General features: G+C 35.4%; 1 protein-coding gene across 5 annotated transcripts in view; it reads right to left on the bottom strand.

Moving 5' to 3' along the window:
- Nucleotides 1-16555, bottom strand: part of NCKAP1 (NCK associated protein 1) — a 102806-nt gene that overhangs the window by 63069 nt on the left and 23182 nt on the right. For 3 of the 5 annotated variants that reach the window (XM_025849027.2, XM_073881624.1, XM_073881609.1), the window contains 5 exons: nt 5016-5108; nt 4778-4834; nt 3847-3989; nt 3673-3763; nt 705-842 (listed from right to left, as the gene is read on the bottom strand). In XM_025849027.2, coding sequence (XP_025704812.1) covers nt 705-842; nt 3673-3763; nt 3847-3989; nt 4778-4834; nt 5016-5108 — 522 coding nt within the window. The remainder of the gene's footprint in view (nt 1-704; nt 843-3672; nt 3764-3846; nt 3990-4777; nt 4835-5015; nt 5109-16555) is intronic. The other 2 variants (XM_073881621.1, XM_073881612.1) reach the window with 1 other exon arrangement.

The following is a 16555-nucleotide window of genomic DNA, read 5'->3' as shown; positions in this document are numbered from 1 at the left end:
GTAATTATGTGTATATATTCTCCATATATAGAACATCTATGTTCATACACACAGAGAAAAGACTGAAAATACAGTCGACCCTTGAACAACATGAGGGTAAGGACTGCCAACCCCCTCTCCCCGTGTAGTGGAAAAGTCACTAAAAACTTCTGACTCTTAAAAACTTAACTGCTAATAGCCTATTAACCAGAAGCCTTATCAATGACATAAAGTCAATTAATACATATTTTGTATGTTATACATATTATATAATATACTCTTATACTAAATTAAGCTAGAAAAAAGAAAATGCTATTAAGAAAATCTTAACGAAGAGAAAATACATTTACAAAAACAATCCAGGTGTAAGTGGACCTGCACAGTTCAAACCTGTGTTGTTCAAGGGTCCACTGTGTGAAAGAATATAATAATGATTTTCTCTAGTCGGTGAAGATTGAGGTGATTTTTGTTTTCTTCTTTAAAATTTTCTGTTATAAGAAAACAAACATTTAAATTTTAAAAGAAAATACTTACACTATTTGTATTAACTCAGCATCAGAATTTAGAAATAAACTCAACAGTATAACTTACTGAGAATTTTACAATAAATTTCACTGACAGGCTAATACTAATTAGAAGAAAAACTGCAACAACACTGCCTAACTGGTATTTTTAAAAAATCAACTTTACTATTTTCATTCAAAAAGGGAAAAATAGAACCATACAGTGTCAGACTGTGCAGGATTAAGCATTGTACTAGGTGCACTGATGAGACTCAATAGTTGGGCATTTCTCCACTGGTCAGCTGAAAGATTCCTTCGAGGATATACCATCTGAAGAGAAATCAGTGCATCTGAAAGAGACTAATTAAAATAGGAAAAAAGGAAGTTGAGGAATAAAATTTTTTTTCCTTTTCCATTTAAATTTCAGCTATAACCGCTGTGTGTTTCTACATGTATCATCCTAAAACAGCAAAACCTAATTACAACTATGCTCCATACAATATCTGAGGTGGGTCTGGCTATCTCAAGTTTTTTTTTTTTAATTTCATAAAAGCAACATAGATTCTGCATTCCTGGGCAAGAGCTTAGCTCAGGAAATCACGTTACATCCTTGGAAGTTAAAATGTTTGGCAATCTTGGGATCTTTATTTCAAAACAGGTAGGAAGCCTAGTGTCATTCTTTTGTACTCTGACAGTTCTCACTGAAATAACAGAATGTTAGGGTTATATGATTAAGTGTTAATAGAACTCAACATATTTCGTATTTCTCCAAAGAATGCCTTATAAAAAAATGTACTCTATCTTAATAAATTACTTAACTTCTATTTGCCATTTGGTCTGTTAATTACAGCTTTATCATCAAGGTATTTAATGTTTCTTCTCATCTGCTTCTTGTTTGCTTTTAACTGGGCTTTGGTACTCATCTCTGCTTCCTAAAAATTTCTGTACGAGAATGATTTTTTTTTTTTAAGATTTTATTTATTTATTTGACAGAGAGATAGAGCCAGAGAGCACAAGATGGGGAATGGCAGAGACAAAAGGAGAAGCAGGCTCCTCGCTGAGCAGGGAGCCTGATGCAGGGCTCAATCCCAGGACCCTGGGATCAACCTGAGCTGAAGGCAGACACTTAACCACCTGAGCCACCCAGGCGCCCCCAAGAGTGATTCTTTAATCTGACTGCTACCATGGGATTTGTTCAGAAAACAGAAAGCAAGGTTCTACCTAAAACTTAGTGAACCAGAACCTCTGGGAATAGATCCCAGAAACCTGTATTTTTATTATACTCTACCAAGTGATTATGAATATATTTTTAAATTAAATTAATTTTAACAAATCCTAGCAAATATAGGATAGACTTTCCACCGAAACATGGGCTACTGGGGCACCTAGGTGGCTCAGTCAGTTAAGCATCTGACTTGATTTCAGCTCAGGTCACGATCTCAGGGCCGTGGGATAAGGCCTCTGTTGGGCTCCGCACTCAGCGCAGAGTCTGCTTGAGATTTTCTCTCTCCCTCTGCCCCTCCCCTCATTCACACTTGAGAGAAAGAAAGAAACAAAGAAACAAAGAAAAAAACAAAGAAAGAAAGACTTTAAAAAAAAACTGGGATATCACGGAACATCAGAAAAATCATGATTAGGAAATAGTCTAATCCAAATGGACAAATCTCCTCAAGCAATTTAATAGTCTAGTATATGCAAATGATTATGGAGAACTTAAAAAGAGATCCAACAGCCTTTAAGGAAATTTTCATCACCTAGGTGGGGAAAGAAACAAATCTGAAGTGGGTAAATAAAAATAAAAACAAGGTCATCCATGACTGGCAGAAAGTCAGAAATGGATCCAAAGAGAAAACAAGGGAGGAGTAGGGAAGACAGTTCTAAGTGAGGAAAAAGCACTACCAAAATCAGAGACAGATGACTATATGCTCAGCACTCTGAGGAATCCTGACACTTCCATCTACAATGCTGATTTTTACTTCAAAAATGATGCCATCCACTAGCGTCTTTCTAACTAAAGATCCAACTAACTTCAAAACATTAAACCTATATAAATTTGTGGGATAATACAGCTTTGCAAAAAATTAAACTGCAAACACATCTTCTGTAAATGCATCTTCAGAATTTTCACAGGAGTAAGAAAACTGAAGGAAAATTCTTGGCATTAACAGATTTATACAAAATAGTGTATTATTAAAATGTCTAACTCTCACCATTCAACGAGAATGAACCAATATTCTGAAATCTTGGGCTTTAGCTCTGGTTTTGCCACTATTACTGCCAAATGACTAATTGTGTCACTTCTCAAGCCCTCAATTTCCTTATCTATAATGAGGATGTATGAGATACCTACACATTTTCTTGATGTGCTTAGGAACATTTGAATCAGCCTACTGCAGAGAAGCCGTATGGCAAGACTCCTTTGAACAAAACTGTTTCATTAAGAACTATTTTTTTAATATATTGTAAAAGATAGACATTCCAAATTATTTTCACAAAATCTTTATTTTTTCTCATTAAGAGGCTTTACTAATAATATAGCGAAAATGTATCAAGTAGGGAGGAGAACAAAGAAAAAGAAAATAAAAAAAAGAAAATAAAAAAATAAAATGTATCAAATACTATGTATCCAAATACTTTTTATGAAGTAACTCATTTAATCATCCTAACAACCATATGTGGTAGGTACTATTATTCCATTTTTATAGATAAGAAAACTGAAATACTATGAAGTTGGTTAAGTAACTTGCCCAATATTACATACTTAGTAATTGGCAGAGTTGGGATTAGAACCCAGGTAGTCTGGTATCAGAGTAGACATTCTCAAATACTAAATTTCACTACCTCTATACCCTATACCGAATCTAAAAACTATAATGAATGATCCCTGAGTCTCCAAATACTATTTGGAATCTAACTAATGAGTTCTCTGGTTCACAACTGGATAAAACCATACATAGCTATTATTCATATCCCATTATAATGTTTTTCATAGAAGTTTATCACTCTATTCACCCTTATGCCTTCTCATATGCCTATTTATTTAATTTTTTTTAGAGAGCATGCAAGAGTGAGGGGGAAAGAGAATCTTAAGCAAGCACCACGTGGGCTCGGCATGGAGCCCAACACAGGGCTCCCTCTCCTGACCCTGTATCTCACATGCCTGCTACTGCATCTAAAAACCAGGTCTTACCTTGCTGTGGGGTACAAATTCTTCCATCATCTTCTTTAAAGGGTTTTCATAATCCACAATCATCTGACCAAGGCGTGGGTATTCTCGGTCACTTAAAACAGACATATCAAATTTCAGTGAGGTGTTAGCCATCAAACTGAGAATTTCACAAAGATCTGTATAATGCAGGTCTACCTTGCTCCATGGGTCATTTCATGAGCATAGTTGTATAATCCAATGATTGCCTTCCTTTCTTCAATTCGAGACAGCAGTATCATTAGCGTTGTATAGGTTATGATCAAATCTAAGTAGTTCTTTGTTAAATCAAAGTTTACAGTCTAGAAAACAAAAATCAAGTTGAACTCCTTATTTTGCAAAGTTTTAAACACACACACACACACAAATCTTCATGGCAGCTAATGAAAACCAGTAATTTTCTATAGTTATTTATTTTATCCCCATTTCTAAGATTCTAATTCCTTCAACCAAAAACATACCTAAAATTTGGAAGTCATAGGTAACAGTTTTGTGTTGGTGACACAATTTTATGGATGAAAAAAAGTGTGTTATTGCCTTAACTGATGACAGTTTAAAAGGATAAACAAAACCAGAATAAGAAGGAATATGGAGCCTAAGCAAGAAAAAAGAATATTAAATAAGTAATAAAATTCAATGAACAAGTGAATTGTCAATAGAGCCTAAGCAAGAAAAAATATTAAGTAAGTAATAAAATTCACTAAATAAATTGTCAATAGAGACATTTTTCACTTTGACTTCCTGTATCTAGAAATTGTCTTACCTAAGAAAGATTCCATCAAGTATGTCTTTCACAGAGAAAAATATTATTCACTTAACTTTTTTTAATTGGGCCTTCTAAAATAAAATACTAAAATTAACTACTATTTCCCAATATGTACAAGACTTACACCCAGTGACAAACAAGTAAAAATAGGGAATATATGGTAACTCCTTACCTTAAAAAAGTGCTACGAAATAAGCCAATGTAACAATGCTAAAATTTCACACACTAGTCACGTAATTTTTTTCTGAAGAAAAATATTCAGTCCCCTTAGTTCTATTAGAAAATCAGAAGAAAATCAGAAATTTTTCTGAAAATAATACTTACAATATCAAAGAAGACTTGGCAAACATCAATAGTATTCAGCAATTCACAAACATGGTCCTGAAAATAAAGTTTATTTTAATCTTTTATCTATATAAATAATACTAAATTTAGAAAACATACACAAATTTAAATCTTAGTTCTAGAAGAATTCAAATTTTATTATCTACAAGTGATAAAGAAATTTATACAATTAACAAACATCACTGTATGTTAAATTTTACATATTAAAATACATTACCTTAAATTCCATAACATCTACAAATGTGAAGTAGTATAATGCCAGATTTTTCAGAATCTCTGATTTTTCTTTCTGTAGCTGTGCAAGCTGTTGCTGTAAAAACAAATTTAGAATGCATTGTTCATTCAGAACAAAGATATTTAATTTTACTACAAACTATCTTCTTTTATGATTGCTATATGGAAGCACAAGCTCTTAGAACAATATCTTTAGATGATTAAGGCTTTTTTAAAAAACCAAAATACTTGAGAGAGCAACTGCTAACAGTGATCAGCAACTGACAGTGTGAGGCTATAAAACCAATCAAAGCAGATTAGTATCAAACTGCACTACTATTAAGGAAAGTTGGAAAATGTTAGGAAAAAATATCAAATGAACTCTTTAAAAACAACTCATGAGCATGATCACATTACTAGAAGTGAGAGGAAAAAAAGATGAAAAACACTGTAACTTACACTACAAAAAAACAATATGCTTTATAAATTTGGAACTTACCAAAAAGAACATCCAGGCAAAGCCACGTTACGCATGCAAAATAAAATGTAGATACAAACATAAAATACAGTAACGGTTCCCTGACCAGATCCACAAAACACAATAATACATTAAACAAAAGCAAAAAACCACAACAACAAAAAAAAGAAATGAGAAAGAAGCAAAACTAGGGTTAAGACACTGGTAAACATGAAAGAGGGAAATGTGAATACAAAAGATAAATATTATTCAATCAACTGTATTATTAGATTTACAAAAGTCCTAAGTTTTCTTTTTAAAACTATCAATATAAGTTCCAAAAGAATCCAGCCATATTTAATGCCCTGTGTATCATAAGACTGACAGAATTCCAATAAACTTTCCAGAACTTTTGATACTGAGTGTAGTCTACAGAACAGCAACTCCACATCATTTAGGAGCTTATTAGAATAGCAGATTCTCAGGCCCATACCAGATCTAGTAAAATACCCAGGTGATCTGAATCTACATTAAATGTCTGAGAAGCACTTATCTAGAATATGAGAAAACTAGAAAATACGGGAAAGTGGCCCGAAATAACAAACTTGCTACCAAATCCACACAATTCTGAAGCTCTCACACAATTCTTACTTATACAGGAAGGTTGGGGGGGAAGATGCCTCTCTACAGAACTGTACTGAACACCATTATGATAAGTCAGAAAATTTAGAGCAGTGAGTATAACATCAAGGGAAGATTAAAAAGAAAAAAAACAAAACAAAACTGTAACAAGACTATTTAAGGGTGCCTGGGTGGCTCAATTGGTTAAGCGACTGCCTTCGGCTCAGGTCAGGATCCTGGAGTCCCGGGATCGAGTCCCGCATCGGGCTCCCTGCTCAGCAGGGAGTCTGCTCCTCCCTCTGACCCTCCCCCCTCTCATGCTCTCTCTCTCTCTCTATCTCATTCTCTCTCTCAAATAAATAAATAAAATCTTTAAAAAAAAAAAAAGACTATTTAAAACTGCAAGGACAGCAGTCTGGTAGACCCAGCTAATACAGGGTAAACTACCCTAAAGACTTCAGTCCCTGAAGACATTTAAAGAATTCTGTCTAGAAAACATGTGTAAATGAAGTACCTCATTACTTCCTCTAAATACCAGACATATTAAAGGGTATACTTACAGTGATGTGTAATGTTTTTAGCTTTATCTACAATAGTAACTGACTTTATTTTGAAGAATATATCTGTTTCAAAACAATTCCATGTTCACATGCACATTTTTAATCAAATCATTACCACTCATAACATCAAGCAGATACTTATTTAAAAGTGATTCTATTTCCAGGGTGTGGCAGATGGTCAAAATGGGTGAAGAGGAGTGGGAGGCACATGCTTCCGGTGATGGCATATAAGCCATGGTGTTGTAATAGCACTGTATGGTGACAGATGGTAGCTACCCTTGTGGTAAGCACAGTATTAACATATAAACTTCTAGAATTGCTATGTCATACACCCTGAAACTAATGTAACACTGTGTGTTAACTATACTTCAATTAAAAATAATGTTTAAAAGGTTCTATTTCCTCAGATTATTCTACCTTTACCATGTTCAACATTAAACATTTATGATTAATGTCTTAGTCCTTTTTCTTGCTTTTCAGTACTTTAAATTTGAGTTTTGAAACATAATAGGTGAAAGACTCATTAAGATAAGCAAGAATATAATTCAGTTGCTACTGGGCTTAATTATTAATAGTACCTCTTTCAGCATCCTAGTTTGGACAAAAAAAGACAGTCACCATCTCATTATGGCTTTAATGATCTTTTATACAAACCTCATTTTACATATTGAGAACCTAATGCACACAGAAAGTAAAAGAACTGTTCCAAAGTTACGTAACTCCTTCATGGCAGGGTCAGGACTGGAAATCTCATTTCCTTACTCCTAATAAAGTGTTCTTTCTACCATTCTGCATGCCCATCAATTTCCCTTTTTAATAATAAAATCTCATTGTGGTCTAAATTTCTCATTCAATTTTATTTCCCCAAACCATATGTAACCGGCTTCTACAATGACTAAAAGAAATTCACTCAACTAATGAATGTCTGAATTCAAAACATCAAGTTTTCAAGGCCCTACACAACTTGGTCCTAAATTTAATTTACCTTTCCAATATAAAACTTCCCCTACATTCATTCACACACAGTAGCCAAAACAAACTATTCACTATTTTCTATACATAGCTCATGTTTTCATTATTGTTTCCTCTACTGAGATGTCCAAATCCCACTACTCCCAAATCACTTAGTTGAAATGTTAACCTATTTTCAAGGAACCATCCCTGGGGGCACCTGGGTGGCTCAGTCAGTTAAACGTCCAACTCTTGATTTAGGTTCAGGTCATGTGGGATCGAGCCCCACGACGGGCTCCACACTCAAGGCAGAGGTTGCTCCAGATTCTCTCCCTCTGCCACTCGCACTCACTCTTTCTCTCTCTCTAATAAATAAATAAATAAATAAATAAATAAATAAATAAAATCTTAAAAAAAAAATCCCTGATTAAACCTCTTCCCTGAATGCAAACATCTCCATCCTCTAAATGTGTATAATTTCTAATAATATCATTTTCTACCTTGTATCACAGCTATCTCCAACACTGTAAGACAGCGTACAAAACTCATTTCTTCAATCTCCACAACCCGTATCATACAGCTCTGTATATAAGAAAGTATCCAATATAAACATCTAACAGAGGAGTGATTCTGACAAATTAAAAGGTCTTTATATGTCAATGACAGATGACAGATTTGGGTAGTTTTGTTAGAAAGCCTACTTCTTATTGCACAACCATGACTAAATGACTTCACCTCTCAGAGCCTAATACCCTCATCATGAGCCAAAATAATGTACATAAGAACATCTGATAGTACCTGACACCCAGAAACTACCCATTAAATATTAGGTAAGTAACAAAGGAGGCTCACAGACCACTTCTTCCAAACAGGCAAAAATAAGGCTATTTTAAATAATCCCAATACTACTTATAGTACTTCTAATAAGAGTTAGTATTAAGTGAGCATGCACTCCTTGCCAGATACTGTTCCAAATATCCTACAAGTATCTCACTCAATCATCTCAATTATGTTCCCTATTTAATGAAAATGAATTCCATAAAGCTATGCATTAAAGAGTCCAATTGTAACAAAGAACAAAAGTGTCTACAACTTTCAGAATTCAACCACAAAAAATGTTACCATTTAGTTCTTAAAGTGAAGGAGAGTAGATACTACTAAAAGGTACTTAATTTTAGGTTCAACTTCCAAAACAAAGTTTTCTTAAGTCATCACCTCATTGTTTTACAGCAAACAAAAAGCAGGGAATAGTTTAAGAACATAAATTAGTAATAAATTGTTTGATGTTACAGAACAGAACATTAGAAAAGTACAATTCTGACAAGAATTCATTCTATTCATTAATACTTTCAAAAGCATATCATAGATACACAGATTAACTATATACATTAGCAAAATATCTGTACAATGCTTTCATTAAAATTTCAAACTATGAATCATTATTCTTAACATTAAAGTAAAATATGTAAAAACTGAAAATGAACAAGATAAAGAGTAGCCATGCAGATCATAAAACAAGACTGTATCTTTGCAATGAAAAATCTTGTTAATTAATCTTTGTCAAATTAAGAAGCATTTTCCATACAAAGTAAGTATCTAAAAAATTGATGAAATGTAGTATTTACTAGTTTTCATTCTTTCAAAGAAAAATTACTGGCAACTTACAATAAGGAACCAATGCCTAAGACAGACTCACTGATTTTCAACACAAAGAAATGTGGCTATAGTTCTTTATTCACCTATTTCAATTATTACCTTCTTTCATTAACAAAGTTGCTTATGCACAATATTTTTCTTGGTCTAAATTATGCTAGTAGTTTGTTCCTCTTAAAAAACAACCAAGCACAGGGCGCCTGGCTGGCTCAGTTGGTTAAGCGACTGCCTTAGGCTCAGGTCATGATCCTGGAGTCCCAGGATCAAGTCCCACATCAGGATCCCTGCTCAGCAGGGAGTCTGCTTCTCCCTCTGACTCTTCCCCTCTTCATGCTCTCTCTCTCTGTCTCATTCTTTCTCTCTCAAATAAATAAATAAATCTTTAAAAAAAATCCAAGTACAGAAGTTTGGTCTCAGGGAAAGCTTTGTGTATTTTCTTAGTATGATATTCTAAACCAGGCTTTTAAAAATACAAGTCCCAAGAAGCTATCTGGATAAACCTCTTGAACTGTCAGCTATCAGCCTCATCAACTCTCATCTAGATCACTACACTAGCCTCCAAACTGGACTCCATACTTCATCTCTTGCCTCTTCAGTCTTCTCCACAAAGAAGCAGGAGAGTCAGAATTTTAAAGTAACACACTACCACAAAAAACAGATACCAATAATGGTTATGCAAGATATTAATACTGGATAAAGAGTATACAGGAACTCTCTGCACTAGCTCTGCAAATTTTTTTTTTTTAAAGATTTTATTTATTTATTTGACAGAGAGAGAGAGAGCGAGCACGAGAGCAGGAACACAAGTAGGGGGAGTGGAAGAGGGAGAAGCAGGCTTCCTGCTGAGCACGGAGCCCGATATGGGACTCGATCCCAGGACCCTGGGATCATGACCTGAGCTGAAGGCAGACGCTTAACGACTGAGCCACCCAGGCGCCCAAGCTCTGCAAATTTTTTAAGTCTAATATTATTTCAAAATAAAACTCTTTTGAAAAATTCCAGTGGTTTCCCATCATACTTAAAATAAAATACAAAGTCCCTACCAGTGCCTCAGAATAAAATTTAAATAGGACACCTATCTTTAAGACCTCATCTCCTTTCATACTCCTCTAGCCTCACTCTGTAAGCTGTCATACTGGTCTTCCTGCTCAGTTAATCAAATTCACCATGCTTGGTTCTACTTCAGAGTCTTTGCACTCACTCTTTCTCAAGTCTGGGATGCTCTTCGCCACTTCTTTGCATAGCTCACTCCCACATTTCTCTTTAGAGAAGCCATTGTTAGGCATTCTTCTCTAAAATAGTCTCCTTCCTCATTACTCTCTAACTCCTTATCCTGCTTTTTATTTCTTCCTACCACTTACCTCCAAATCAAAGTATGTATGTATTTCTGTTAAAGTTTGTTGTCTAAAATCTCAACTTGAGGGGTGCCTGGGTGGCTCAGTCATTAAGTGTCTGCCTTTGGCTCAGGTCATCATCCCAGAGTCCTGGGATCGAACCCCGCATCGGGCTCCTTGCTCTGAGGGAAGCCTACTTCTCCCTCTCCCACTCCCCCTGCTTGTGTTCCCTCTCTTGCTTGTCTCTCTCTGTCAAATAAATAAATAAAATCTTTTAAAAAATAATAAATAAATAAAAAATAAAATCTCAACTTGAACTTAAATCCAGAAGAACAAGGACATCTGTATCATTCTCTGCTGCATCTCCAGCACTGAGAACACTAGCACATAGATGGGCAATCAATCAATTACTTAACCTCAACATTCTCAACATAAAAATCATTAAGTCAATTTTCAAACTGCACTGCTGATTGTAAATGAATGCTGTATCAGGCATCAACTCTTGTCTCAAATGAGTTTACATATCCTAACACAGAATGGTGATTTAATCCCTTGAACAAATCCCCAAAGTTGGGCAAAATATTTCATTATGTCTTCCCAGGATAAGAAAGCATAAAAGAGGGGCGCCTGGGTGGCTCAGTTGGTTAAGCGACTGCCTTCGGCTCAGGTCATGATCCTGGAGTCCCGGGATCGAGTCCCGCATCGGGCTCCCTGCTCAGCAGGGAGTCTGCTTCTCCCTCTGACCCTCCCCTCTCTCGTATGCTCTCTCTCTCTCATTCTCGCTCTCTCAAATAAATAAATAAAATCTTTAAAAAAAAAAAAAGAAAGCATAAAAGAGGGAGACGAACCATAAGAGACGATGGACTCTGAAAAACAAACTGAGGGTTCTAGAGGGGAGGAGGGCAGGGGGATGGGTTAGCCTGGTGATGGGTATTAAAGAGGGCACATTCTGCATGGAGCACTGGGTGTTATGCACAATGAATCATGGAACACTACATCAAAAACTAATGATGTAATATATGGTGATTAACATAACAATAAAAAAGCATAAAAGAAGGAAATGTGAAATATCTAAAGAGAATGACATATTCTATCCAATATAAGCAAATCTCTTAAGATTATCTGAAAATCCAAATTCACACAAAGAATACACATTTCTTAAAAGGTTCATAGGATTTTGTAGTATTCTCCTTTCATCATCTACAAAATGATTCTGATAGTCAATATTTCAGAAATGCATTTTTCTAAGCAAAGAGTAAATAAATTTTAGGGAAAGTAAATAACTAATCCTTCCCACTTTATCCTGCCCACTCCCCGCACTTGCTCTCTCTAAATGAATAAAATCTTAAAAAAATATATACTAACATAGTTGTGGAGCCATCACTCCCATCTATCTCCAGAACTTTTTTATATTTCCCAATCCAGGTATATTTTTATACTCATTTTCCAGATACAAAAATAGACCATAAAAGTGTAAACTGCCAATACAGGTCAATCAAATTTGAAAGCTCAAAACACCTCTTCAATATACACTGCCCTTAGGTGCCATGGGTGAAGAAGCCTCAGATATCATACCATGTGGAAAGAAGAAACTCAGCATCTTGTTAAGCCCAGCTAGGCCCATCCCCCAGCCAACCCACCTGCTAAATGCAGCTGTGATGTAAGGCTGGTGAGACAAGCACAAGAACTGCCCTGTCTACCCACAGAATGATAAAAAATAAGTTGTTGTTTTAAGCTCAGTAAAATTTGGGGTGGTCTGTTATGTAGCAATAGGTAAATTAAAACAATCTCTATTTTACCACCTCAGTGCATTAACCTGCATCAGAAAAAATACTGAAAGTTTAAGATTTCTGGTTACAAGATGGTCAAATTAATGCAAACTGATGAAACTACTGTAATTTTATCATTAGTACTAGAAAAATCACTAGTTACAGGTCCTAGTATAGTGTGGTTGGTCAGACATAACAGGTTTATATAAAAGACAGCACACTGTGTTAATAATATAATTTACTTCATATAATGGCATCATTTTCCAATGTGAATAAAAATATTAATGAAGTTAGTTCCTTTGCATTCAATTTTAATTAATTAATTTTTATAAATTTTTCTAATATGTGATTACCTTGCTTTCATAACCTGGGGACACAGAAATAAATCAAGCTTTTCCTACTGATTAGATGTCATCACTGTAATCAATAATTATACCAAGCTATTCATATCAAGATGGCCTCAGGTGCTACTGACATATACAAGGTAATAAGCCAACATTAAACAGTCCTTGTTGGCTATACTTTTTACTTCTTAAAGTTTCTATTTCTCTTCCTGTCAATTATCATTTGCTCCTGATGAGAGTACCTTTAATGTACAGTGCTTTAGAAAAGAAACTTGTTACAATTTTGCCTAAGTAAACTCAACAAGCTTGACACAGTGAGAACCAAAAAAGCTTATTTCTGAATAAACTTCATTTTTTCTAAAATACCACTTCTAGCTGCTCAAAATTATTTGTTTTCCTAGCTTTATTGTGCTACAATTTACCTACCATAAAATTCATCCATGATAAATGAACAATTAAATAATTTGTGCAAATTTAGAGTTGTACAACCACCAACCTCATTACTTTAGATTTCCACTATTGCAAAAAGTTCCCTTGTGCCTACTTAGTTAACCTCACTCTTAGCCCCACTACCCCCAGCACCAAGTGCTACTGATCTACTGTCTCAACAAATCTGCTTTTTCTAGACATGTCTTAGAAAATAGAATCATACAATATGTAGCTTTTTCCATCTGGCTTTTTTCACTTAACCTAAATGTTTTTGGAGTTCATTGATACTACAACATATATCAGTAGTGTGTTCCCTTTAACTGCGGAACAGTATCCCATTAAATGGATATACCACATTTTGTTTATTTATTCATCAATTGCTGGACATTTGAACTGTTTCCAGTTCTAGGCTATTATGAATAATGAATGCTGCTATAAACATATCTATATGTGGATGCGTACTGTCTTTTTCTTGGGAAGATTTTTTTTTTTTAGATTTTATTTATTTATTTGAGAGAGCAAGCATGAATGGTGGGGAGGGACAGAGAGGGAGAAGCAGACTCCCCTGCTGATCAGGGGGTGCAGCCCAGGGCTTGATTCCAGGACCCTGAGATCATGACCTGAGCTAAGGTTCAGCTTAACTGACTGAGCCACCCAGGCGCCCCTCTTGAGAAGACTCTTAAAAGTGGAATTGCTTCCTTCCTAGTTCTCAGAGGTAATTCAAAGAGGCAAGTGATATGAAAAGTAACCTCTAGGAAAGTGAAGAGTTACTGTAATAATATATTATTCATTTAGTCAACAAATATCACAACCTATTAAATTATCAGGCATCATGAGGTGAGCTGGGGATAAAACTATGAATAAAATGAAAGCCCTCTAAATGAGTATATAATCTAGTAAGGGATGTATATGTAGATACACAGGTAACTCTCACCTTTTTTTAGGTAAATAACCAGTTTTAGAAGCTGGTTACACCACAATTAACTTCTAGGTACAAGGTGCATGGTGAAAAACTATAAGCTTAATTTAACAAGACAAAGACCCTCACCAACTAGTAATTACATGAAAGAGGTTTAAACACACACACACACACACACACACACACACACACACACACACAGTTTGAGAAAGACCACAATAAGAATGGTAGGAGTTTCTAAGGGTAGTGAAGACGGTGAAAAAGATGGGGGAAGTTAAAGGAGATCCTAAAATAGAGAAGGCTCCCAGGAATTATTTTTCTTACATATTGACAGAGAGTGGTGGCTCATGTTAAATTTCCTCAATTCACAGGCCTGTAAACAGGAATAATGCTTAAACTGTCTTGGCTTCTTTCTGGCCTTTTTGTTTATCTGTTGTTCTTGAGAGATTTGGAGACAAGGTAAAATGGCATCAATGGAAGTATAACTCCCACTTAATACCTGTAATAGCCTCTTAATACCTATACATCTTCATCAATTCTTTGAACTCTGAGGCACCTATCTCTTTACTCTATCATCTTTTCACTCACCATCTCATGCCCAATTTCCTTTTTTATCCATCTTAAGATTGAATGGCCCATCATTGTATTACACCTTTGTCCCTTTCTTCCTCTATCATTATTGCCTGATAAAACTCACAGTGAGAGAAAGCATATATACATGCTGACTTGATCTCAACCCCAATTCATGATCATAAACCATAAATGAGTAGCAACATTACTCCATTTTCACTGCCAACTTTTACTGTCAATTCATTCTCCTACTCTCAATGATTATGCCACTCCTCCTCTCTCTTCAATAATTTCTCTTCAACTTCTCAGCTTCATGCTACCTATCTCAGCTCGATACTTATATATAGAATTGGCTACTCAAAATCTCCACTCAGATTTCTAGTAGGCCCTCAAATTTAACATATCTAATATTGAGCTGGTGAGTACTATCCCTTCTATACCCCCACCCCAAACCTGTTCCTCTTGTGTCCTCATCCAAGTAAATCTTGACATCTGTTCAAGCCAAAATCTTGGGGTCTTCTCATTGTCTCATATACCCCCTATCAATGCATCAGCAAATTACTGTAGATTCTATCTTCAAAATACATTTCCAGAATCTGAACATTTCATGACCCAGTCTTCAAAATAATTCAGAATCTGAACATTTTTCACCTCTACCATTCTAGCCCAAGTCACAATCAGCTCTCATCTCAATGACCATAAATTTCACCCTCAGAATGGCATTCCCTGGTCACCTTAAGTATCTCCCCACTATCACTCTGCTTTGTTCTTCTTAGAACTCATCTCTACCTGGTATTACATTCATATTCTTTTCTGTCTATCTCTACCCAACAGAATATAAGCACTACAGGGGGCAGTATTTTGGTTTGTTTATTCACTGCCAGATCCCCTCTCATGTAACAGGACTTGGCTCACAGACAGCACTCAACAAACCTTTCAAATAAGAAAATAAAGTAATAAAAGTGAGTAACTGAATACAGTGAATAAGTGATAAATGGAGGGAACTATACATGCAGCACATAACCTAATTGGAAAGCTTCTCTGAAATGGTGACATCTAAGGATAGACCCAAAAAACAAGTAGAAGTTAGCCTAGTGAAAGAATATGGGAGAAAGATATTTAGCCAGATAGTAAAAACAGCAATAAACAAAGGCCTAGAGGCAAAAGAAAGCATGGCCATTTGTGCCATGAAAAGTATAAACAACACTCTCCCACAATAAAATACTCCTTAAAAAATAAGCAATTAAGGAGTGCCTGGGTGGCTCAGTTGGTTAAGCATCTGACTCTTTGATTTCAGCTCAGGTTATTATCTCAGGGTCATGAGATCGGGTCCCCACATGCGGCTCCACACTCATTGTAGAGTCCATTTGAGATTCTCTCTCTCTCCCTCCCTCTGCCCCTCCCCCCACTCATGCACTTACGCTCTCTCTCAAATAAATAAAATCTTAAAAAACATATAAGCAATTAAACAAATTTTCCCATATTCTACATTCTACCCAACACTAGACAGAGGACTAACACAGTATACTATACTATTTATTTTTGGCCAAAGACCATTGGTATACATATTTAAAACATTTTTAGCCAAGATCACTGCTAGGAAGAGTAAAGAAAAATAAGTGTTTTTGCAACATCTCTCATTTACTCCACTGTAGTTTCTTTTGTTGCCTTTCACTTTGGATCTTGGCAAATAACTCCTGATCTGACCAAAGGTAAGACCAGACTTGCCATGATAAACAGTAAAATACCATGCTAAGGGTACTCGAAGGTTACCAGGCTAAAAGTGGCTAGAGCCCCCTTTAAACAAATGACCAAGAAAATAAAAATTAAAAATCAGCAAGTTATTAGGTATTGGTAACATCCTTTGTTATTATGTAGGGGATCATAATTACCATTGCAGTCACTAAAGGTAAGATATAACTTTAGAAAATTTGAGG

The sequence above is a fragment of the Callorhinus ursinus genome, unplaced genomic scaffold (assembly GCF_003265705.2).
Source record: "Callorhinus ursinus isolate GAN/ISIS: 27379988/994484 unplaced genomic scaffold, GSC_fseal_2.0 scaffold2, whole genome shotgun sequence".
Classification (NCBI taxonomy): Eukaryota; Metazoa; Chordata; class Mammalia; order Carnivora; family Otariidae; genus Callorhinus; species Callorhinus ursinus.
Note: the sequence above shows the minus strand (reverse complement) of the source record. Positions and strands in the feature narration are given on the sequence as shown.